The following is a 25,709-nucleotide window of genomic DNA, read 5'->3' on the forward strand; positions in this document are numbered from 1 at the left end:
TTTGATGTTTAAAATATGAAAATAGTATGAGAGAAAATATCATATTATCAATATGAATACCATGATAATCATGAACACATTGAATTCCAGTCAATTTATATAACAGAACTTTATTTTTCACCATCATCATAACCATTGAACAAAAAGTTTGCGACACAATAGGAAAAAAAGACTGATAACTTTGAATTGGAATCGAGTGTGATTACAAAAGTGTCAGAAAAAGACATGATGATGATGACGATAATTCAGAATTCAGTATCATCAGTTTTTCAATTGAATTGCAAGGGGAAAAAAGTCAAGTAAATGAACCAGAGGTTTTGAAATTGGTTCTTGTATTGAACAAGTTAACCCATTGGGACAATCAAGTCAAGACGATTACTCATTTATTTTGACACAATTTCTGATAATGTTATTGTCTTTTTTTTTCATTCATTTGTTTCTGATTATTCAGTCGCCGTGGTGGTTGCATTTTTCATGTGCTGGGCTCCTTTTCATGCTCAAAGATTGATGGCCACTTATGCCTCTGGGTCAACTCAAGCGGAGATAATAATCTACAACCTGTTGACCTACATTTCAGGGGTCACCTATTATCTTAGTACGACCATAAATCCCGTTCTGTACAGTATAATGTCAATCAAGTTTCGTTCCGCTTTCAAGGAGACTCTTGGCTCTTGTTGTCGGAAAACAGCCTCCGAACCTGATCTGGGTAAGTTCAACCGTGGATCCCGATCATCATCACGATTCAATAGTACTCTTAAATCAACTCTGGGACCAGAGACTGAAATTATAATTGGCCCATCAGATTCATTTTCTGGATCCTTTAATCGTCACTGAGATCACTTCCCTTCCTCTCTCACTCTCACTCTCACTCTTGATCACTTTGGATCATCATCATTATCATTCAGCTCACAGTCAATTAATCATCTTCATCTTCATCTTATATATATCATTACATTTTTAGACTTTGATCCTCATCATCCTCACTCTTTTATCTCATTCCTTATGAACACCATGTTGTTTGCTATGTATTTCCCTGGTTCCTTTGTTTTCCTCTCCCACTATCGTTTATCCAATACCGATTCAATGACCACCAGCTAATTGAGAGTAGCGAAAGCAAAAAAATTACATATGATATGAACCAGAGAAACACTAGAACCAGAATTTATCGTTTTTCTGGTCCAAAGAAGCAAAAAACCAACAGAGAAATAAAAAAACACTACCAGAGAGATGGAAGAAAAAAAATCATCCAAAACTACAGAAACAAACTGAATATTATTCAATGATCAAGTGTCACCATGAACAGGGGAAAAAATCTCAACGATAACACTGAATCAGAATAAGATGAATGATGTTCAAAGAGTAAAAAAGAGATAATCTAATGTAAAGATTTAGCAATTAACTAATTGCCCAGTAATCATATTTTTCTCTCACATTCTAGACCATCCACAACATAATCAATTGAAAACAATCAGCAATCTAATTGTGATAAAGAAAAAGAAATGAAAAAATAGTTATATTAAATTGAGTTAGTTAATCAACCAAATGTTAATTTTTCCAATCAAATCTCAAAGTAGCAAATATTTAAATCAACAATTAACTAATCTCTAAACCTTCAAATCCTACAATCAACTAATTTATCCTTTAAATATCCTTGATTGTTGTTATCCATTAATTTTTATTCTGCTTGATTGTAATATCTCAATTTAAACACTGAAAATCAAACCAAATCAAATCAAATTCCTGTTTTGATTAGTTGATCATGTCTGTTGATTGTTGTAATCATTGTGATGCAAGATTAATGCAACGGATAAACCAAAAGCAACCACAATTTACTAATTATTATAATAAAAAAAAACGAAACAATTTACCGTTAATTTAATTTAAAATCTATTTTTCTCTTTATCATCTATCATTAGATTGCCGTAATGGAAGTGATAACCATTCAAATATCCAACAAGACTTAACTCCGGTTCACAATTGTTGATTATCAGAATTACTCATAGATTTATACACCAATTAGAATCAGAATCAGAGTCATGATCATTATTATTTTCAGTATTTCTGAGGATCTGAAGTGGATTCAAATGGGTGATAGGAAGAGATGAAGATACTGGAAGGGAAAAAATTGTTCTGAGAATTTTTTTCTACTCGATTATCATTATTACCTTATAATTATTGATTGTTATTTACTCCCAGTGATAATTAGCTTCATCTATTATTTATTATATCATTTATCTCTATTTGGGAAGCCCGATAATTAAAAGGGAAGCCGCAAGTATATGAGCTCGAGTTCGAGAAAGAAAAAGAGAAAAAAGAAAAAAAAAGTTCGATTTCATCTCTTCTGTTCAAGGTAATCTTTTTGACACTTTTTCTAATGTTGTCATCTTGTTGTTATTGTGACCATTGTTCTCGTTAATTGTTGGCTTGATTGTTTATCGTTTTTTCCATTTATATCTGAATTCGATATGAAGTGAGAATTAAGTTCTCACTCTCTCAAAGTTTTTCTTCTTATTCGAATTATTTCAATCCGACAAAATGAAAATGTTCTAATGTCCATCAAACTTTTCTCCTTTCTGTTCGTTGAATCCTTGATCTTCCATCTCGAATTGAAGAAAACAAATTGTTCTTATTGATCGTTGGAGAAAATTCTGATTGTAATCAGCCGATCAGACTTTATGGTATTACAACAATTAACTTGTTCTCATATTTAATTGTTAATCATGATGATCACTTTTCTCTGCATGATTATTTGCTTGCTCATTTTTAATTGTTTGCTTTTAGAATTTGCAATTTGTTGATTATGATTTTCTTTGTATTGTTTTGCTTTTCTGTTTTCCTTAATTTTCTGTTTAATTGCTTGGATGATTCAAGTTAAGTGTCCGAGAAAATTAAAAGTTGTTTTAGATTAACTTGCTCTGATTTTTTTCCAAAAAAAAACTTTTTTTCGCCTTTTTTTCAATCATTTCAGTTACTTTGAATTCACAAAGGATTTTACTCCATAAAATCAACTCATGCTGACCAATAATGGATCATAATCAAAAGTTAATCACACAACAATCAAGGGGAAAACAATTAGCGCAAGAAATTATATCAGAACGATTATGACGAGAAAAAGTTAATTGTTTAACTGATCACAACAACTTCATCAAAAGGTAAAAAAGTTGACAAAAAATTACGGGATCAAAGTTTTATAAACAATATAATCAAACAACATCATCTCATTCAATTGTGATTAGCTAATAATCAATTATTTTCTTGATTGTAATAAACTAAATCACCACAATTAGTCAATTCTAAGTGAGAACGTGTCGCCATCTAGTGGATTTCGTCCGAACTAAAATTCGAAACAAAAAGTTGAAAATCAAGATGAAAACTTTTCATGATCATTTCTAAAGTTTGTAACTACTATCAAGATGATCAATTGATTGTATTAAATTAAATTTATTCTTAACAAGTTTCTAGTTTAGTAAACTTTTTTTTTCAAAACTTTTGTGTTTGTTTTTAGTTATTTTTATTACAATTAATGGTTTGAATTGCGCTTTTCCCATTTGATTACATTACGATACAAGTTTGACTTCCGATTGTTTTATCAGGATAAACTTTCTCGATCAATTTTTCCAATGAAGATGATTGTTTGATTATCGATCCATTGATTGAACCGATTGTATCATTTGAAAAGTCAAAATAAAAACGGAAAATCATGAAAATAAAACCATTTTTGGCCCCGAATCGATTATAATGAAAAGGCTCTTCAATTGATTCTTCGAGACTTTCATCATCCGATTTACAGAACATACAAATGGTTTCAGCACTTAGAACTCGAAGCCGACGATTAGTCTTAAATTCCGATATAATATCCAATTCATTTGCTTCTGAAAAGAGAAAGCAAAAAGAAAACGAATATTATTAACAATTAAAATTCTAACCTTCATTAGATCTAAATTGCGTTCTGACTTAATCACCTTGCGTTGCATTGAAAATCCAATCCTCGAATCTTTCTCGAATAGCACCGATTGAGTCTTTCTTACGAACCGGAAGAAAGAGCCTGGAAGATAAATGGATAGGAGAGATAACTCTGTTCGATTGTGCCGATGATCTATCAAGTATTCGAGATGATTTAGTACAACAGACTCGAAAAATTCTGATGTAACTTCCGTAGTCAGTAAAGTACATATTCTTGGTGTTGACCGATGTTACTGGAGAAAAAGAGAAGAGCAAAATTAGAGAGCAATTGAAACTAATAAATTTTCGAAAATTGGAACATTCTAATTTACATGATTTAATACTCAATTTGATATCAATTGATTGGGCATTTCGATAGTTCAAATGTCTATTCTGAGATAGCCAGTGAGAGGCTCTGGACATTACATCAGTATAAGATTCGAATTTGGGTCGCTTGAAAAACCCACCACCAGATAAATGTCTTGGCACAAAATCAATAATATCTAAAGGAAAGTAAATAATTAACGAACAATTAGTCAATTTAAGATAATTAAACTGTTTTCTATCATAATTGTCCACCCAAATCATCAATAAAAAAATGAGAAACTGTGTCAATGTCAACGGTGGGATAAGTAGTTGGGTGGGTCAGGTAACAGAATAAAAAAACAAAGGTAATCAGAGCTTGAATATAACTCAGATGATGGGTTGATATTTCATGGTTCATGTCATATCATGAATCATGTAAATGATTCATGGCAAAAATTGTCTATGGGATGGAAATCAATGATTCAATGTCAATCGGAAATGCTCATAATCAAAATCATACTACATGAAATGTTAATAAGGAAGCGGAAGTTAAACATTATTGTAATTTGAAAGCAATTTATGTTTTGTCCATAATCAATAGTTAATCTGATTAGATTTATGCTTCATCCTGATTCAGACCCAATCAACAGTTTTGAATCAAAATTGAGTAAAAAAAACTGACGTAATTTGCACTTTTAGTAAATTTTGATTCAAAAGTTTTTGAATGGTTTTTACTAAAAATTGATTGTTTTTTGAAGCAAAATTAAGCTCAATTTTGAGTCAATTTTGAACGTTTTTTATTCAAAAATATCAGAAATTCGTCAACATTCACAAAGGATTCAAGTATTTAATCATTGATTATTCATATAATAGATTTAAATTAAGCTAGAAGATATTCATCGTCCCAATCTTCAAGAAAATTTATCTGCGATTTTTGAGTCTCCTGGATTGATTCATTTTCTTTGATCGTGTTCTTTTGATAAAGAGTATTTTTCGCACTCATTTCTTTCCCGATTCTTTCACGAACACTTTGTTCTGAATTTTTATCAAATTCCATGATACCAGATTTTCGAAAAATGTGAGCTAGAAAATAAACAAAAATATATAAGATCAGAAGTAAAAGATCAAAGGGAAAGAAAAAAGTCTACAAACCGATGAAAAATTGAACGCGTTCTAAGCCTCGAGTAGAATCAAATTCACCATCGAATGGAAAGTTAAATGGATCTTTGAATCCCCACGCGCAACACAGAGGAATTTTTTCCTGATCTTTTTCACGCATTTCCAGAAATTGATCCAATTCAGCATCATCGTAGTATTTTTTTCCAAGAGTAATATTCTTGAGATATTGCTCTGGGAAAGCGATACTGATGATCTGATACGCGAGAGAACATGGATTGTTTGGTTTTGATCTTTTACAAGCTTCCTTATATTTATGAATATCTAGTTCAATTTTTCCTTCTAAGAATATTCGATCTCTCGATTTACTTGTCGCATCTTTCAAAGGAACCTTGATCTTTTTATCTTTTCGAAGATTCTCTTTTTGTATCCAAAGATCTTGCATATCTTTGACAACGTCTATCAGTTCAGAAATGAGCGAACCATTTAAATCGAAACGGCTAATTTGTTTCTTCTTATCTGCTAAATCATTCAAACTTTCTGTGATCTTATTCAACAATAACTTTTCATCTTGAATAACCATGAATTCATTATCATTAGAATGTTTTTCTACTTGTTTCGAATCATGTCGTTGATTGTTCGATTTCTTTGGACATTCGAGAATATCTGTATCTTCATATTCATTTACAGTTTGAGTTTTATCATTTTGAGATGAGTCAGTTTCTTTATCAATCGGATCCAATTGATTTTTCTCAGAAACTTGAATTTCTTTCTTCGACAAAGATTCGACGCGTAGAATAATGGAATCTAATTCATCATCGTTGATTACTTTTGGAGAAGGGCATTGATTCTTATCTTTCAATGGACAATGTTTCAATCTAAATATCAAGCTATGACTTCCAATTGGTTTCGAACAACCATTCCAAAAAGGATTCGTCTCGATATTTGAAACAAAAACTTCTTTCAGTTTTCGTTGATTTCCTTTAAAATATGGAAAAGGGACTAATTAGACAGAAATCAACAAGGAAATTTACGTATAAACTCACCACCAGTAGCAACAATCTGTCCGATGTATGAGTTTGGACCAAGATCTATTTCGAACAAATTCTCAGACGAGTCGAAATAGTTTGAAAAAGGTAAATTGAAACCGAATTCAAGAAACTGTGAATTATTAACTTTGCAAAATATCAGAATCTTGATCTGCTTGTAACAGGAGTCCAGTAGAAGTGGAAAAAACAAAACACATATTTGATCATCAGATTCTTGACTCGTTTGCATGGTTGGTTGAGACTCCGATACCTTTTCAATTACTGTTGTATATGATTTAGATAAACTTCGGTTGGTGAGAGAAAGATCTTTGTTGAAAGAATCACGGATTAAAGAATTTTTCGACAAAACTTTTACTGGTGAAAGAATAGCTCGAGAAGCAATCACTTTTTTAGTAGTTTTTTCACCATTTTCAGGCTTTCTGAAATTTGATGAAGAACAAGGAAATTCATCACTTTCAATTTCAAGAGATCTTTTCACTTTTTTTGATTGAGATTGTGATGATGGAGTTGTTGAATACTTACGAATTTTTGAACCTTTCATAATGAATAATTTAGCACATACTGAGAAACTGAATCAAAGTGATTTGTATTTAACTGGAAAATTTTCTTCTAGAAAATGATCCTGGAAACGGAAATATAAATTTCTAGTTTTTTATTACAAATATTTTCAGTTTGATCCACAAAGGGGGAAGACAAAAATTGCTGCATTAGAAATCAGTGGTTAATTGGTTATCATTGGTTATAAAAAAATTGCAAAAAAAATTATGATCCAATGAGAAAAAAATGTGACTATTGCAAATTTAGATTGATTACGAAAAAATTTTTAAATTGGAAAAAAATGAAATTCAAAATTTTGAAAAAAGTCAATGATTAAGAAATCGGAGATTCGTTGCAATTTTCTTACATGTAACTCTTGATGTACTTTTTTTGGCTTTTTTTCTGTAGTCGTTGTAATAATTTCAACTCTTCTTCTGACATCGGTCCTTCGTCAGAATCTGATTCTTGATTCTTTTCGACTTTATCTTTGACCAACTCCTGGTGATCCAAAGTTTTTTCGAGTTCCACGTCAGCTCCAGTCTCATTGCTATTTGAGCTTTTCTCTTTGGGTGATGAACACTGAAGAGGCACTGCTTGTGTGAAATTAACAATAATTGGTTCTTGCTGAACACTTGATTCTTTGTCAGAACAACTTTCTATTGCCTCGGGATCTTCATTGAATATTCCAGAATGAGCAGAAAATTGATTCTGTTTCAAACTTTCCTCGAGTTTTTCATTTTCTGGATATTTTTCAGATAACCGAGATCTTTTAACATCTCTGATGAAATAAGAAGATAAGGTTCTAGCTCTTTTCTTGGAAGCACTTGCTGTTGATTCAGCTTTACTGGATGAGCATGAAGATAAATCCATCATACCTGAATCATCATCGTCTCTAAGTGATTCGTTTGGATCAGATTTTTTTTGAGATTCAGGATTTTTTTCCAATTCGTTTTTGTCTTCAGCAGTTTGTTGACTTTGTTTAGGCTCATCTTCGGTTGAATTTTCAGAATACTCAACATTAGCCGGAACAGTTTCTTCAATAGATTCAACCTCGTTTGACGGAACGGTATCAAATTCTTGTGGATTTTTATCCTTTTCTACTGGTCGCTTGTCAAGAAATTTAGAAGGACTGGGTAAATCCAATTTTTCATCGTCAAGAGGATTATGAAAGAGATTGTCATCATGGTCAGTTGAACAACCAGAGGGAGCTTTTTCACCGATAGTTGAATCTTTTCCATCATCATGATCTACGTTGACAGAATCCGATGGATCAACATTCCCTTCATCTTCAGATTTGAATATAGGATCTTCTGGATCTTCATCGGTTTGCAATCTTTCTTTAGGAATTGAAAGATCAATCTTTCTATCATAAATTTCTTCATCAAATTCATCCTCGGAGTCGAAATCTGAATCTGATTCACTATATTCTTCCATGAACTTTTCTCTTCTTGTCTTTTTTATTGAATACTTTTGTCGATAATAATGAAGTGATTTAGCCAGAATTGAATTGAAATGTTTCTCAACCACACGATCATAAGATTTACGATTCGATTTTCGCATAACATGAGCTGAAAATTAATTGAAGATTGAATAAAGATTAATTGATATTTGATATTTAATAAATTCGAAATTCCAACTTACTGAATAGAGCGTTTAATCGAGTATCACCCAAGCCATTCTCAAAGGATCCTTCACATGGAGATTTAAGTGGGTTATGATAGTTCCAAATAGAAATGAGCGATTTATTTCCACCAGCACCTCTAAGTGTTACACCGATTATCCAATGTCTTGGAAAAGCATATTTAATAATATTATTCAACACAACTGAAGGTTCAATATCCTTGACAAGATTATTAGCATCCATGGCTTTTTTATACTTTCGCGAGGTGAGCGGAAAAACACCCTCTAGAAAAACGATTTGATCTTCTTCGAAAGTCGCATCTTTATCTGGAATATCGTAAATTTGTCTTATTGGATCTTCTTTCTTGGATGTTTTAACTGCTAATTTAGGCAATTCTTGACTATGGAAAACATTTTCTACAAGAGTCTTAATGACCTTGAATGTTTCTGTTGCGAATTTTTTGCAACTCGGTAGCACATCTTCAACAGCATCTCGAAGAGGAATGAGGCTAAATTCAGATTGTACATCTCCAGAATTTGATCTTTTCTTCTCAACCCGATCACTTGATTCTTTTTCTCCAGAAGATTGTCGAGAATCATCAGTACAAAGATCCAATAAAATCGGAACATTTTTTGATGTAGAGCTAGTAATTGGTTTCGTTGATCTTGTAACTACCCTTGATCCGGTTTCTCTTGGTTTCTCTAGTTTCTGTTTTTTCTTGAGTTTTTCCATTGTGTCCAGAATTTTATCAAATTCTTCAGAAGGTAATCCAATTAAACTTTTAGAATTTGATCTTTCAACATTGATATTATCGATCGTGAATAAATTTGTGTAACACTTTTCAACTTGAGGCAACTTTGTCGTACTAATGAAGGTATCGTAGTTCTTGAAAAGATCTGGAGAATCCTCTGATTGAATGGTAAGAAAACAGAATAAGAATCTAGAAATAGTCTAATTTAATCACTTGAATACTTACCACCACCAGCCACAATAAGAGCAGGAAAAGGTTTACATTCAGGTAATGAAATTATCACGAGATTGTCGATATGTTTTTCCTGGAACTTTAAATCAGTTGGTAATTTATCTTTTGGAACTTTGAAAATGATTGGAGTCATTTTATCCTTCAATCCAGGAGTTTTCAATTTCACAAGAGCGATTAAAAGCTTTTCGTTCATTTTCAATTTAAAGAGACAGCCGAAAATCGTACACTGATTACGAATTTGAGTCTTTCTTCTTGACCAGAATTTTCTCAAGTTAAAACAATACACTTTTCTTTTATTTGAGAGAGTAACGTTCATTTAAAAACACAAATAAACACTAAAATAAAATTTCTCTACAATTTAAAACAAATTAAAAGGAAATTGAACATTGATTAGATAATCAAATCAAAAAAGGAAATTGAATAAAAAAGAACTTTTTAATCAATTTCTATTGGTCAATCGAATAGAATTTGTTTGGTTGTCATGGAAACCGTTTCCGGGGAGATAAGAGAATATTTTTTTTTCTCTTTAATCATTTCCTGTTTCCTTTGTTTGTTTTTCTTTTCTTTCTCTTCTCTTCCATTCTATTTAAATATTTACAATTTTTAATTGTATTAATAAATAAATTAGAATCTTTTTTATTACTAATTTTCTTCATCAAATTAGATTAATTAATTTTAATGATAAGAAATTACAATTGTGATCGGAGTGAGCGTAGAGATCACTCGTATCAACAATCGCTTTACGTTTTTCATCTACCTAATTATGAATCAAGTGATTCAAGTGTTAGTGAATCTTCAGAGATAACCAGTGTTAATTCAACCTCTTCCAATGAAACAGAAAGTGATTCTTTTTCTGATTCAAATGGTATTAGAAAAATTGGTCCAAGTCGCAAAGATTATTCCGATCTGATTTTTCTCACCATGTTGTCCAGTGGAAGATTAAGTTTACGTGCAGCTGAATTGGTTGTTAATTTGTTCAATTGTTGGATTGATAGATTTTCAAGTGACAAGAATTTACTACCCAGTTTGAGGAACTTTTGGGATAAAGAATCAAAGAAAATTGTGTCAAACATCTACATTCTATGTGAAAATGGCCATTCTCATGGCCCTTTTGATAGTGAAGCGGAAAATTGTGAACAATATCTCTGCGATGAAAGGTTGTATCCTTTGAAAATACAAGAAGGAAAATATTTCTTTCATCTTCCTCTCAAGCCTCAGTTGGAAAAGATTCTGTCTAGTCTACCCGATACGTGCTGGATAAATGATCAACAAGATAAATACGAAATTTCAAATTGTCTTTTAGCAAAAAAAGTCAAAGAAAAAAGTCAAAATTCTAATATAAAGAAATTAACTTTGACAATACATGCTGATGAGATTTCAACTTTCAAAAGTTCACAAGAAAAAATATTCCCAATATTCATTTCGATAAATGAGATGAGACTAAAGTTCCGGAGAAAATATTTTCTACTAGTAGGTTTGTTTGTTGGAAGACAAAAGCCACCTGTTGAATGTTATCTAGGCCCGATAGCTGACGAATTGAGCCAATTATCAAGTGAACCAATTGAATGGAAAAATATCCATGGGATAATTGAAAAAGCAACTTTCCATCTGATTTCATTAATTGCTGATGCTCCAATGCGAGCATATTTAAGGAATGTGAAGCAATTCAATCACAAACAAGGGTGTGATTGGTGCCTGATACAGGCTTCGACTATAAGAAATGCTCGACTTTTTCCGAATCAAACTCTAGAAGAAACTCGAAACCTGAAAAGATCACGAAATGACTTTATTCTATTCAAAGATTTTTTATCAAGGAATAATCAGAATCTTGCTTCACAGAATCCTCGATTCGGAGGTTTGAATGGAATATCTCCATTACTAATTCTCGATGATTTTGACATTGTCGAGGGAATTGCTGTCGAACCCATGCACAGTATTAGTCTTGGTGTTTTTCGTAATATATTAATGAGAGGAATTTTGAATAATAATGAAAAAAATCCTTTCGCACGACGAGTTGATCGGAACAGTTTCACATCAGAGCTCAGCCAAAGATTAGTTTCAATCAAAGTTCCGACCGAATTTACAAGAGCTCCAAGAAGTCTGGAACATATACGATATTGGAAAAGCAGTGAATTTGATTCATTTCTAGCTTATTTTTTCTTTCCGTCAATGAGTGGACTACTCAAACAGAGCTACCGTAACCACATATTGGTACTTGCAAGAATCTATTATATTGCTCACACTGGAAAAGGATCAGATTCTGTCGAATCAGAATTGGACAACCTTGTGGCCGAGTTTCAACATGGTTGTGTTTTGCTTTATGGTAGTCACTTCCTTTCGTACAACTTACACATTTTATCACATTTATCAGAATCTTTCAAGAATCTAGGTCCAAATTCAAAAGTATCGTCTTATCCTTTGGAAGATCATATGGGCTATATAAAAAAGAAAGTTCACCGTTTCACGAACATTGGACCATCTCTTCTACGTTTTTTCATGGCTGATTTTCATCTTTACAACGAGAAAATGACTAAAGTCAATCAATGGAATCTTTCATCGCGCGAAAAAAAACTATTCGAAATCCCTCAAGAAAAAGATCATTTCACCGAGATCTTGGATCCAGCGATTCCACTTGAAATACATGAAATATCAGAGTCTCTAAGATCATTGAATATTGTCCAGATTCGTGATCTTTGTCATTTCAAGTTTTTGAAAACCATCAAATTCAATGGAAAAAGATATTCATGTGTATCTTATAGTGAAAAGCGAAAAAGAGATGATTCAAAAATCAAGACAACCGATGGATCTTATTTCATTATTGACCGAATCATCGAATGTAGATCCGAGTTCTTTTTCTGGTGTCGTAGGATCTCAACTCAAATTGTGAATATCTCATTTCAAGGATTCACCGGAGATTTTGTTTTTCCATTGGTCAACATAAAAAAAGTTCAAAGTGTTTCTCAGAATAATTCGATGGTTAGAATTTCTGATATCAGTGCAAAGTTCATCTTGGCTAAAAGTCGTGATTTTCATTATCAGAATAAGAACGATTATCTTATTGATCAATTTCTATGTAATTTGTGAAGAGTTTCAAAGCGCGTCAGAATAGAACAAAAAAAGCTTTCTAACGTAAGAAGTGACTTTTTCAACCGGATCGTTTTTTCATTTTGTGTTTCATTTCGCTAAATTTTTTCATCGAATTTGATCAAATAATCAAATCATTGTGAATTCTACTAAATTCTAGTGATCAATTTCAAACAAAAATTTCGTTTCCATATTAAAATAGACAAAAATTGTGCAAACATCAACATCAAAACAAAAAAGGTAAGTGAGTTTTTTCATCTCTCTCAACTCTTTCATATCTTTTCAATTTTCTTTCATCTTTCCTTTTCGTGATATTTATCTAATTTTTTGATTTTCAAGTGATGAACTAATTGTTAGAATCAGAATTTAAAGAAAATCTGAGAAAGAGAAGAATCTTTGTGAAAAGAAAGAGATTATGATACTAAAAATTCAAATAGAAATTTATCACTTGAAAAAAAGCTTGAGGTTAGAATGTTTTTGTCAGATTCTTTTGTTTACATTTCTATTTGTTTTCATTTTCTCTTACAAGATTTTTCCTTTTTAGATTGTTGATCAATCTGAATTTCTAAATGATTATGTGTTAATTACTCCAATGATTTTGACCAATTTAATTCTGGACCTTTCTAATTAAATGGAATAAGATTCAAATCTTTGATTAGGCATTTAGCTTTTTTTAGAGCTCAATTAAGCTTAATTTCGCTTGAATTCGCTGCCTATCTCATATGAAAACTAATTCAGATTTTTGATCTTCTCTAGAAAATGGAATCAATCACCATTCTTGTTGAAACAAAAATTCAACTTCCTGTCAAAGATCTTCTATCCAGTCAAACAAAAATCCTTGAAAATGTTGGAAACTCGAGTATCGATGACGACAATATTGAAATGGTCTCAGACAAAGGATCTCCGAATAATCTTTCAACATCGAGTTTTTTTTCTGAGCAAACAAATGGAAATAAATCTTTCTCAATGTTTACATGTGAGCCTATTTTAATGGAATTCGAACCAGTGCTTAATCGAGAATCTGAAAAGTTGGATGAAGATCTATGTCAAGCCATCGAAAATATTGAAATGCCATCATCAACCCAAGAAGAAAATATGGAAGTTGATCTTTGATTAGTAAAAGAAAAGACGCCGTCCAGAGTTACCAATATTCAATATTCCTAGTTCATATACACTAGAAGAATCAATTTATCAAATTTATTATATCATATTTCAATATTTATTTATCATCAGAATCTTATCAATTTCCGTTCTCGAATCTTATCCGTTTCTAGTATCGAACACTTTGAAATTTTTGTATCTTTATAATCTACATCTGCATATCACTGATCTCATTCAAATGAAATTGTTATTTACTATATATTTTTCTAACTTTCCACTTTCAAATCTTAATACTCTACTAGTGCCTAAATCAAAGCCAAAAATATCAAATTAAATATTCTTCACAGAATTTGAAATAACTCTATCAAGTTGATTCAGTTGAAAATTTGTCTGAGCTTGCATTTAAAAAAATTTTATAAAGATCTAATTCTGTTGAGCTTTTTTGAATAAATTATTTTTTTGACGATATTTTGATTCCTCAAAATGAGTCAAAATTTACTCAAAAAACAATCAATTGGCTTCAGAAAAATTACCACTGTTGATTGGGGATTAATCTACCTGAGTACTAAATTAACTTGATCATCTTCAGGAATCAGAAAAAAATTGATACAATTAAGTAAAAGTAAACTAATGTTAATAAAATCATTTCAAAATAATCATTCGACTATTATCATGATTATCACTTGATTGTCATTAATTATGATGAAAATAATGATGAGACAGAAGCAGATTGATGAAAATTACATATAAGGTTACCCAAAGGGAGGCGGGTGTGTCTCCTCCCTTAATGGTGAGTAATAATCAGCAAGAAGAGGATGATAATTAAATCAATTAATTGAGGGTATTGGTGGAAATGGTTTGGGTGGAGTGGGGAGAGTGGTCAAGATTAAATTGAACTGAATTAGGCTCAACCGATAACAATTACCCGAAGAGCTGAATCATCAGAAAATCAGAGTTATATTCACATGTTATTATTATTATCACATGGACAGAAACAATAAACTGGACACTTATGGACATTAAGGGTTTGGTCAAGCTTTCAATTCAATGTAATCAATTTCAAATTGTCCAGTTAATGTTGTTCATCGTATAAAAAGTGGAGGAGGAAAAAAAATCTTCATCAAGGTTACACTTTATACTTAAGTTATTATCATCAATCAAAATATGGGGCAGGGGAAATTACTCCTTGACCAAGGGTCAATTCTTATTAGATGTGATTTCTAATCTTATCTGTTGTTGGAGAAAAAAACTTTTTGATAGTAAATTATTATCGTGCTATCATGTTGATTATCATTAACTTGGTCTCTTGATATTTGAGATTAATCCTGAATAGGTTGTTGGGTGAGTTTCAATTCTATTCATGATATTTTACTTTGGGTGTGTTTCTATTTTCAGGGAACTCATGAGAAAAGTTTCAACAAAATTGAATGAACAAAATGTTAAGGTGGAAGATGAAAAGAAAACAAGAAACAAAAAGAAATGTTATTATTATCGAATCGAAGGTTATTTCTTTTCTAGTTAGAACTTTTTTTTATTATATTAACTTTATCTCTTCCTCGAATAATATTCTCATGATATACTTACCAATTTCTTCCTGTAAAGGTAAACCCTCTTCGTAGAAAATTCTGAGAATGAATAGTTTTTTCGTGGAAAGTGCCGATAATGTAGCGTCTGGATCGATCTTCCAATCGGTATTCGCTTCGTAGGTAACAGTTTCGACTGAAATGATCCGACCTTGGATCTCTTCTTTTCGAATTAAAATGTTGGCCTGTTCGATTAGATCGTGAAGCTTGGCAAAAGCTCCTTTCTCGTCGATCTCTGGAACAAGGTCAGTGTAGTTTAATTCTTGGTATTCACATGAACCATGTCGACGAATTGACCGTTTTCTCAGTTTTATCCATAATCTATACGAACAAAATTGAGAAAAAAAACTCAGAATATAATTCTTACTGTTGACCGGAACTGACCATAAATCATTTCCAAAGAATCAACCTTGAAATAAGGTCAAGTACAACAATTAAGTCAAACATAATTCATATTCAATAGATGTTACCGTTACCATAGTAATTTCATAAAAATCCTCATTAGCAAAAATGATGAAATTAAACCAATCACAATAATTAGTTGCTGTTGTTTTTGTTGATTCTCACAATGATAAACTAATTGTCAGGTTAAATTATCCAATAAAACAATTCTAATAATCAATATTCAAGGTAAATCATATGAAATGATTGATTTAATCCTTTATAATAAATCAGTTTGACTCTAATTGTGTGAGCATAATGTTAATTACTCTAATCTACTAGACTAGCCACTTGACACATAATCACACTGACCAATTGATTTAGTGACCAATCAATAAATACATTGTTCATTTTAATGATAAATTGTAAAATGAGATTAATTTGTAATTACATAATCGATAGTGTGAAAAAAAAACAGAATTAATAAAATTTCCAATCGATAGGGAAAGAAAACTTTGATTACAGTCTAAAAACTTTGTCTGGTCAACTGGTCAGTTCTGACAAACTGGACATCACTCAACCCAAAAGACAATGAGATACAACATGAAACAAAAGGTAATCACGCAAATGTAGATCAGTGATTTTTAATTCAGTTGAAATTAAACTAAACAAGAGACAAAAATAGTTGAAATTATTCAGATCATGATGAGATTATCATGAAACTCTGGGAGTTTCCTATTAATTGAATGTAGAATTGAACTAATAATGTAAATTTCATGACAACACTCAAATCTCAAGTGATCAAAAATCAATTATTTATTAATTCATAACAATCAGAAAGAAAAACTTAATGATAATAATCAACATGAAAAAAAAATTCTCGAAATAATTAACTTGATTAACTAACTTGGTCAGAAAATGATGATTGTTAATTATTGTTGATTGTTGAACAATAATCATAGAAAGTGATTACATTAACATGAGAGCAAAGTAAATTAAGAGCAACAATTAAGTTAATTCACTTAAGTAACTCAATCCAAAGATAATAATGAAAAGCTAATCATTAGCCAGAAATACAAGTAAATAAAGTTACCAAATCCTTAGTTGAAATTAAGATAATTAATCTTGATTAAAATGATCTAAGCAAATAATTAAGTTATTTATGTTATTCTTGAGCATAGCTACTATTACAATTAACCAAATAACAACAATTAATTATAGTAAAAGTGGTAATCAAAACAAATGAGAAAATATCATCACAAGTAAGATATTCAATCCAAGTCAACAATCAACAAACTTATAACAACATTTAACATTAAGATCAAGTGGTCAAGTTACACAACGATAGTTATATGTATTAATAGATTATCTTACTGACCAATGGTCAATGGTTTGGTCTTGATCTTCAACTTACCTTAATCCCTTAAGGACATTTGTCCGTTCTGATCCTGAGATGTAAAAGCAACAATCATTTGGACGTAACTCATTACAGTTTTTAATATCGTTGTATTTATATAATAACAATACAGTCTCACAATTAAACACTTTCCACTCTGGATTACGTTGTAACCATTTATTGGCCATTTCGATTAAACTTCTGAAAGGTCAGTTCACGAATAATAATGAAATCCATTCGGTGATTATCATGTAAAAGGATACAAGAGACAATTGAGAATCATTTGGATTGAATTTCAATTGATCGGAATGAATTAGCTTATCAACTGACCTGTAAGAATGATATTTAACTGCTCCGTGTGACATGGCCGCTGAACAGGTCCTTTCGACGACTCCTGGAATAAAATCAACGAAGGTCACTAAAGTGTCTTCCGTTATATGGGAATCGGAAATGTGAATATCTTCAGGTTGAAATGAACCTCGATTTAAAAATAATACCATCGCCATGATGAGACGATTAAGATGATCAATCAATTGACCACGAAAACAATTGATAAAAATGTTAAATTTGAACAATTAAACACTGACCGCTATCAACGATCTCTATTGGATGACCATTATCACCATTTGATTGACCACATTTAATTAAATATTTTACTGTTTTTCGTCATCATGGATTCTTATCACTGACCATGATTATTATTCTAGTGAATTATATTCATCAAATGAAATCAAAGAAATTGAGAGTTACCATGAAATAGTTGAGAGCATGAGCAAAGTTTAATGAATTACAAGGTCGATTAGATTAGTTGATCTGATTTAGAAAATAGACTCGATCAATTAGAATACAATTTTTTCTTTTCCTTAATCATACAATTTAGAAGAAGGAAAAAAAAATTCAGCAAAACAATTCAAGAATCAAATGTTTAAGGAAATATTTACAAAAGAAATTGAAAAAAGTTCATTAGTTTCAATATAGTCCAAAAGGTGGCGACACAAAACGCGTTTCAAATACAAATGAAATTCAGATTATCAAAATTAAATGAACTAATTGTTGTAAGAGATAATTATTGAAAACATTATTGTATTTGAAGGGAAGATTAATGAGAGGAGAAATATTCTAGATGAAGATCAATTCTATTGTTTGAAAGTTAATCGCAACGATTAAGGAGCAAAGAAGTTGATTAAATGTGAGATTAAAGATGAATGAAGATTAGAATTAATTTGTTGATAAGTTTGGGTGATAATGAGATAGAATATATTATGAAATGTAAATATAATTACGTTTGATGAAAATTTTTTGTTTTGTTTTGGGTTTATCACTAATCTCTTACCCTAAATAAGCCTCAAGGGGATGTCAACAGCACCACAGGTAAGCAACGCTTTCTACCTGACTTTACATTCATCTTTTCATAGATTCAAATATACAATTCAAACATTAAGTGTTTATGTTGAGTAGGTTTTTGTTTTGACAATATAATACAGAGAGAGAGAGAGAGAGAGAGAGAGAGAGAGAGAGAGAGAGAGAGAGAGATAAAATCATCCTCATCTTCATTCACTCAGTCTACTTTTGATGATAAGGATGACAAGCGGATGATAAAAAAAAGAAAGCAAAAAACTAAAGTGAGATGAACTAAAAAAGTTTCTCTCAATATATCAGATTTTTGTCTCTTACCAATAGATTGCAATAGATTATCGTTCAACTTATTACCTGTTACGGTAAAAGGTATTTTTTTCACGAAACATTATCATGGATAAAGATGAGGGATGAAAATGGGAGAGAGAGAGAGAGAGAGATGATAAAAGAGACTCAGGTAGAGTATATTCTCACTCATTATCAAATGGCTTAATCTTCATCTTCATCATCAACAACATGATGAACATCATATTTTACTACTTCGTTTTCTGCTCAGTTGGATAGAAAATGGTACGAAGATGAAGATGAAAATGATGATGAAGACACCGAGAGAGAGAGAGAGAGAGAGACGTTAAATGCCATATTTAAGTTGAGGCCATTTAGCAGGTCATAAAGTGTTCAATATTACTGCTTCGAGGCAAACGGGTGAAAGGTTAAAGGGAGTAAATAACGATGACCGTGGACGAAGGCCCTGATTGATGTTCAATGTGAATGTTGACAATTTATTATTGACCTTTATCAATCAAATGGTCAACCTTTTGCTTACCTATCACACTGAGCACAATAATAATTTTACTATCATTTCTTAAAACTTTTACCTGTGTCAATGGTCACTCCTTGTTTTTATTTTATTGTCCATCCAATTGTGATACAATATTATCATCATGATAATACGTCAATAGCTTTGTTTTTTTTTCTCAATTCTCATAAATGACCATTGATCATATTGGAACTTTATTTCTCCTCGGTTGTCATAAAATCGTAATAGAAACAGTTGATATTATCTAATACACTCCCAAGAGATTTTCTTAATTTGATTCGCTTCTATTCATATACAATCAATTGAATTACAATTGATTGTTGATATTTTCCAATTTTGATGTAGATTAAATTTCAAGGATAATTGGAGATGAACCTTTTTTATCATCATCATCATCGTTTAGCATTCAATGTTAATTGACAAGATACCAACATGTAAACATTTAACCTTCATCTTAATTCATCTCCTTGAATATTTCATCATCATCATCATCATCATAAGAAGATGACAGGTCACCTTTTCTCATCATCATCTGATGAATTGATGATAACGTCAGCTCTTCAAGGGTCAAACATTTAAAGGGCAGGTCAGTGAATAAATTGTTCTAATGATGAAAATCAAATCAAATCTCAATAACAACAATTCGCTCATTAACTTAATTTCATCATGATGATAATAGTAATACTTATCATCTTTATCATCATCATAATAATAATTATTCATTCATCTTTTTTTTTCTTCATCATTTCAACTTATTATTGATACAATAATTACATTATTCATTAATGGAATAACTTTTTCTCGAGCAAATTTTCATCTTCTAATTATTATCAACTCATTTTCTTATCATCATCCCTCCCACTTAAGATGATATTTATCCTCATCCAGGGTGTGTAATACACACACACACTCTCTCTCTCTCTCCCTTCCTCCCCCATCATGATCTATGTACATGCCGTGTTAACCTGTCAATGAATCTTCATTTTCGTCTTCATCATCATCAACATTTTGGGTGAAATCATCTTCTCTCTCTCTCTCTCTCTCTCTCTCTCTCTTCCGTATCTTTCACACCCTAAATAAGAAAAAGTAACCTGAATCAATGATGGAGTATCTGTCATCCTCATCTTCATATTCCTCATCATCTTGATCCTTTGCTTAATTAGATGGGGTCAACCTTAGGGCTATTTTCAAATCACCATTTGTTTAATTGATCACAATCAACAATTTTTCCGGAATCAACTCAACCAACCAGTTAACTATTAATACAATGGTCAAAGCGTCTGGAAAGTCACTAAATTCATTAATAATCACAATCAAGATGACAATCAGCTCTTATTATATAAAAGCAATCAAAATCTAAATTTATATTCAGACAACAATTAAAGATATTGGCAAAGAAAACAAAAAGTATAACCTTTGCAACCACCAAAAAAAAGCAAAATTGATAAAATCAAATCAGTTTTAATCTTAACTGTTTGTAAAGTTGTAACAATAAACTAAATATAACAATTGATAATTGTCAACATAAATCATTTGCAATTAAAAGGTTTTTTTTGTTACAATCAGTGGTTAGCATCTTTATCAACTTGAATGAAGACAAATCATCATCATCATCTTCATCAATATGAGATAATAATCAACAAGCATCAACATGGATAAACAAAGATTAATGTTTATCCCTTTTTGAAAGATTCCAGTTGCAAAAACTAATCTCATGTTGTTGTTTGTTGTTAGTTGATAAAACAAATAAACAAAAATGATTTAGTCCTTAAAGCAAGGTAACTTTAAAAGCCATTGAAAACTGTTGATTATCAACAAAAAAAAATGATTAACATCTGAAACATTTTCAGGTTTATCTTCATCCCTGTTGATGATGATGATGATGCCAACATCATGTTAAGTTAACCTTCACAATTGACTGAGTCTCTCAATCAGTACCTGATATCTTCTTCATCCTCATCATCAGCTTTTCATCATCTTCATCATTGGAAAAAACTTTGAGACGAAAAAAGATTTCATCTTGATTATTCCTCTCTCTCTCTCTCCCTCTCCCTCTCCCTGATCTCCAAATGATATCAATTAAATGATAACTACTTTGACAGTTGACTAGATATAAAGATGAAGATGAAGATGAAGATGCTACAAAGAAAGAGAGCAAAGAAAGATAAATAACTGATAGAACTTTTTTTTTGCAAATTCGAGAAGAAGAAAAAACTTTTCAATATCGGATTACATTTGAATTTATATCATTAATATGACTTTTCATTTTAATTTATGCAATCACTTTGTATTATATTGAATTAACCTTTTGATTGTCAATGAATTAAGTTGTAATTGTTTCCTGGCAATTGATTGTTAATTGTGCTGATCAGTCTTGAAGGAAAAGGTTTCCTCAGGTTAAGATTGATGTTCATTGTGTGTTTTTGGTTTTTATGGTCAAACATTAAGATAACAATTGAATTTACCTGATAAATTGTCTAAATTATCAAGATATTCAGGTAAATACTGTTAATAGTTTACTTTCAATACAAAAGGTAAAACCAGTAGTAAGGACAGATAATAATTGACCAGATAAAATGTTTACTGTCCGTTTTATTTATTTATTTTTTTGCCTCTTCTCTTGCTGGACATTGGTGGTCAATATTAACTTTCGACTCTCTTTTCTTGGACCTTCCGTTTGAAACGCCGCGAGGTAAGTACAGTTGGATAGTTTTACAACGTCCAACGAAACATTTTACAACAATTCTCATTGAAAAAAAGGGAAGATGAGAGATGATGATGATGATTAAGATGAAGATGAACAAGTTAGTGTCTTTAAAAGATGAAAAAGAAATACGTTTTTACAGCATCAACATCCTTTTTCCTTTCTTATCGTCATATTGATATATTACATTGTCATCAAGGTGCATTTGAAAGTTGATGATGAAAAAAACTGTTGAAAAATGATGATGAGGGTGATAGAGATGATGGAGATGATATCTGTGACAATATTATTCAATTCTAGTCTATGGATTAAGGTCTAAGGTTCATTTGAGAGACTCTGTCAACTAGATGATCAACTTTAAGAAAGCAAAACCTCATCAATATGAAACATGAAACTTTCATTGAAAATTTTGACAAAATCAAGTTAATCATTGGAGTTAATTGTGAGACACTCGAGTATTTTAGGCAGAGAGAGAGAGAGAGAGAGAGATCATTTTCCAGGGTCAAGTGGTCATTGAGATGATGTTGGAGCAAAGTTGATTGGGTTACATCATTAATATTATCTCATAATTATCACAAATCAGCATAAACATTTCAAGTGACAAGCATTTGAAATAAACCAGATAAAAATCATACCATCAGCTGATTGATGATGATTATGATACAATAACAATCATGAAAAGTACTGAAATTTTTACTGTATCAGGTGAATAAAAATTCATTATTTAGATGAAGATAATATTAATAATTACAGCGATCAATTTGATAACATTTATCAAGCGAAACATATACAGGTAGACACAAATTCTGAAATAAGTCAACTTTCAAAATCTCCATTCTCTTACCATATACCATCAAGTGAATTCTGTACTGATGAAAACAACAAATAATCGATTCTTCATCGAAATCGGCCTGATTTCGATAACTTTTATCGAAAAGTTGAATTCAAATTGTATTAGAATTTCAAAAAAATCGATGACACAATAATTGATAGTAAAATAATTGAAATTAATTGTTCAACTGGTTGAATGTTCAACTATATCTTGTATCTACCTGTATATTATATTCATTACGTCATCATCATCATCTTTCATCATCCTCATCAGTTGTTATAGGTTATTAATATATTAGTATACAAAGTCTATATGAGTGATAATTTAGATGATGAAGATGAAAAAGTTTACCCTACGAATCAGTGATTCCATCATGAATCAAAGGAGAAATCAATTCCATACTCAATGAATGGATAAACATTATAACATCTCAACCTTAATACAGTTGATCATATTTCATGGTGATGATTTGATAATGATTAACATGATATGAAATCATAATCATCAAATTTCAATTGTGTGTTCATTTATCATAAGTTTTTTTTTTCATTTTTCTTGTAACAATCAACACTGAACAAGAAAAAAGCAAATATTATTATTGAATATCATAAATTAGATTCAATAATTGGGCAACAATTAACAGTCTCAGGTTAATAATCTCATACCAACTGAACAAAAAAAAATATGATAAGATAAAAATATTATATTACCTGATAGTTATATGGTGATATCATTATCATTTGTAGTTGTTTTGTTTTTTAATCCAAAAAGGATCAAGGTTAATCTGGATTTACATGGATTAATAAACTGATAAAGATGAAAATGTTTCTCCATCATGAACCAATTAAAATCCATTTGAAATGGTTTATTAATCTTCATTCATAATAATAATTTTTTTTACTACGGTGAAAGTAATTCCTCAATGGTTAATTAATTGTTATCCAATTTTAGATTAACAATCAATCTCAATCTCCCAGAATTCATGGTTAATTAGATTAAGAAAGAAAGTTAATCATCTTCTTTTTCTTTATCATTCTCATCATATGTTCCTGAGTTAATCCATTTTGGTAACAAATGATTTCCTTTGTTAGAGAAAATTTTCAAAATTCTCTAAATACTTTACTATCTCTCTCTCTACAAGGGATTATCCTGAAAGAGAATCAGTGAGTGAGTGAGTGAGAGAGAGAGAGAGATTATCTCTCCCCTTCATCTAAATCTATTTAATCACGCAAATTTTTACTCTCTCTCGATCATCTGACAAATCTAATCTTAACAATGTTTTTACAGGTAAACAAGATGAATTAAGATTAAAAGGTAAAATAATGGAAAAAGCAATTGATTTAATCGATGGATTTTTAATTAATTACAATTGATTAGAAATAAGAGATGAAATTGAACATTGGGATCAACAAAAATTTCATCTCAAACTTAATCCTCAATATTATCAGATGAACAATTTAAATCTTTCATCCTGAGAGTAACTTATTGTTAGCTAATCAGTGATGTGCATGATAATGATAAGAACGAAAGATCAGAATGATTATCATCATCAGCGAAAAGAAAAAAAAAAGTTCTAATGATGTCAAAGTTTCAAATGTCAAAGAAGAAGATGAAGATGAAGATGAGGGAGAAAGTTTTTCTTGTATCAGGAAAAGATAATGAAAAAAAAGGAAGAATAAAAAAGGAAAAAAAAATTCGAATTCATTCTGATGTTTGATTTGAACTCAAAGTTCTATCCAATTGATAACAATTCAAATTGCGATGAATGATGCAGATGAAAATGAAGATGATGATAAACTTTGTTCCTCATCTTTCAGTTTCATTGAGAACAAGATGTAAGAAGAAGAGCCTGATCTTAAATTAGAAGAAAAAGAAAAAGGTAAAGAGAGAGAGATGAAAATGAAGATACTGAGGATGAAGATGATGAGCAGAAGAGATGAGAAGATAAAAACGAAAAAGAAAAAGTTTTGTCACTCATCATCTTCATTATCATCATTACTCTGAGTCTTTTAAAGTTATGATGAAGAAGATGATGATACAATAGATGGAGAAGAAGATAGTTTTCCATCATCATCATCATCTTCATCATCTTCTTCTGTCAGTTGAATGTTTCTCCCAATGAAGAGACTGAAAGAAAAAAAAATCTAATACAGATTCTGTTAACCTCACTTCCTAGTTACTTTACCATCTCACTGATACCCTTTGTCCTCGTATTATTATCATCATCATCTATATATTCCATCATCATCATCATCATCATCCACCCTCTCATCCCTTTTGTTATCATCGTCATCATCATTTTTCATCATCTCCATCTTCATCTTCAACAAATCTGTCATGGACAATGATAATAAACAATAAAAGGAATAACAAAATTCAAGGTAAGTTTTCATTTTCTTCATTATTTGAATTAATTTTTACTCTTTCATTTAATCCATTCATTTCATTCATAATTATTTTAAGGTCAATGATCATTGATTGTTATAATTAACTGTTTTCCACCAATATGTTAATCATGATAATCATCAATACTCAGGATAATTCAACCCAAAGATGATCAAGATTAATATGAACAACTTTTTTTTTCGAGTTTTTTTTTGCCTCATCCTCCACCTACACCGCCTCTTGAGATACACACGATAGGTTCAAGGGAGTATGTGTGTAGATAGGAGGAGTCACTCTAAGTATTTGGGTGGGGTCTTAGGTAAGAAAGGAAGAAAAGAAAAGAGAGAGAGAGAGAGATGATGATGATGATGATGACGAAGAAGAGAAAAATTTTCTGTCTCCTTGATGAATTTTCCCACCCACACCTATGCAAAGTTATCAACCATAATTCAGATGATGATCTTTAAATCAATAGGATTTTGTACGATTAATTGCGATTTAAGATTAATCAGAG

The 25,709-nt window shown here is 30.9% G+C and overlaps 2 protein-coding genes across 8 annotated transcripts in view; one reads left to right on the top strand and one right to left on the bottom strand.

The window, feature by feature from the left end:
• The window catches only part of LOC128394044 (pyrokinin-1 receptor-like), a 58,425-nt gene that overhangs the window by 20,646 nt on the left and 12,070 nt on the right, over nucleotides 1–25,709 (top strand). The window contains exons 2-4 of one of the 7 annotated variants that reach the window (XR_008326299.1): nucleotides 452–706; nucleotides 1,917–2,350; nucleotides 2,969–3,202. Coding sequence is in view for 4 of the 7 variants with exons in the window: in XM_053354278.1 (XP_053210253.1) it covers nucleotides 452–834 (383 nt within the window). In the remaining 3 variants the exon portion in view is untranslated. The other 6 variants (XM_053354280.1, XM_053354279.1, XM_053354282.1 and 3 more) reach the window with 6 other exon arrangements.
• On the bottom strand, nucleotides 3,540–17,796 carry LOC128394045 (uncharacterized). Its single transcript, XM_053354285.1, has 6 exons — nucleotides 17,429–17,796; nucleotides 17,117–17,299; nucleotides 15,323–15,642; nucleotides 4,275–4,445; nucleotides 3,963–4,196; nucleotides 3,540–3,872 (listed from the first exon to the last, which is right to left on the bottom strand). Exons 1-6 carry the CDS (start codon nucleotides 17,602–17,604, stop codon nucleotides 3,553–3,555), a joined length of 1,404 nt encoding a protein of 467 aa, XP_053210260.1. The 5' UTR covers nucleotides 17,605–17,796; the 3' UTR covers nucleotides 3,540–3,552.

This window comes from Panonychus citri, unplaced genomic scaffold (assembly GCF_014898815.1).
Source record: "Panonychus citri isolate SS breed McGregor unplaced genomic scaffold, ASM1489881v1 Contig00139, whole genome shotgun sequence".
Lineage (NCBI taxonomy): Eukaryota > Metazoa > Arthropoda > Arachnida > Trombidiformes > Tetranychidae > Panonychus > Panonychus citri.

What these genes read in the sequence shown, in the direction of transcription:
- LOC128394045 (XM_053354285.1), bottom strand. Translation starts at nt 17,604, where the DNA reads ATGGCGATGGTATTATTTTTAAATCGAGGTTCATTTCAACCTGAAGAT. An exon ending in AATGTCCTTAAGGGATTAAG is followed by an intron (nt 15,643 to 17,116) that starts GTAAGTTGAAGA and finishes TTGTTCGTATAG; the next exon opens with ATTATGGATAAAACTGAGAA. An exon ending in CAAATTGAGTATTAAATCAT is followed by an intron (nt 4,197 to 4,274) that starts GTAAATTAGAAT and finishes CTTTTTCTCCAG; the next exon opens with TAACATCGGTCAACACCAAG.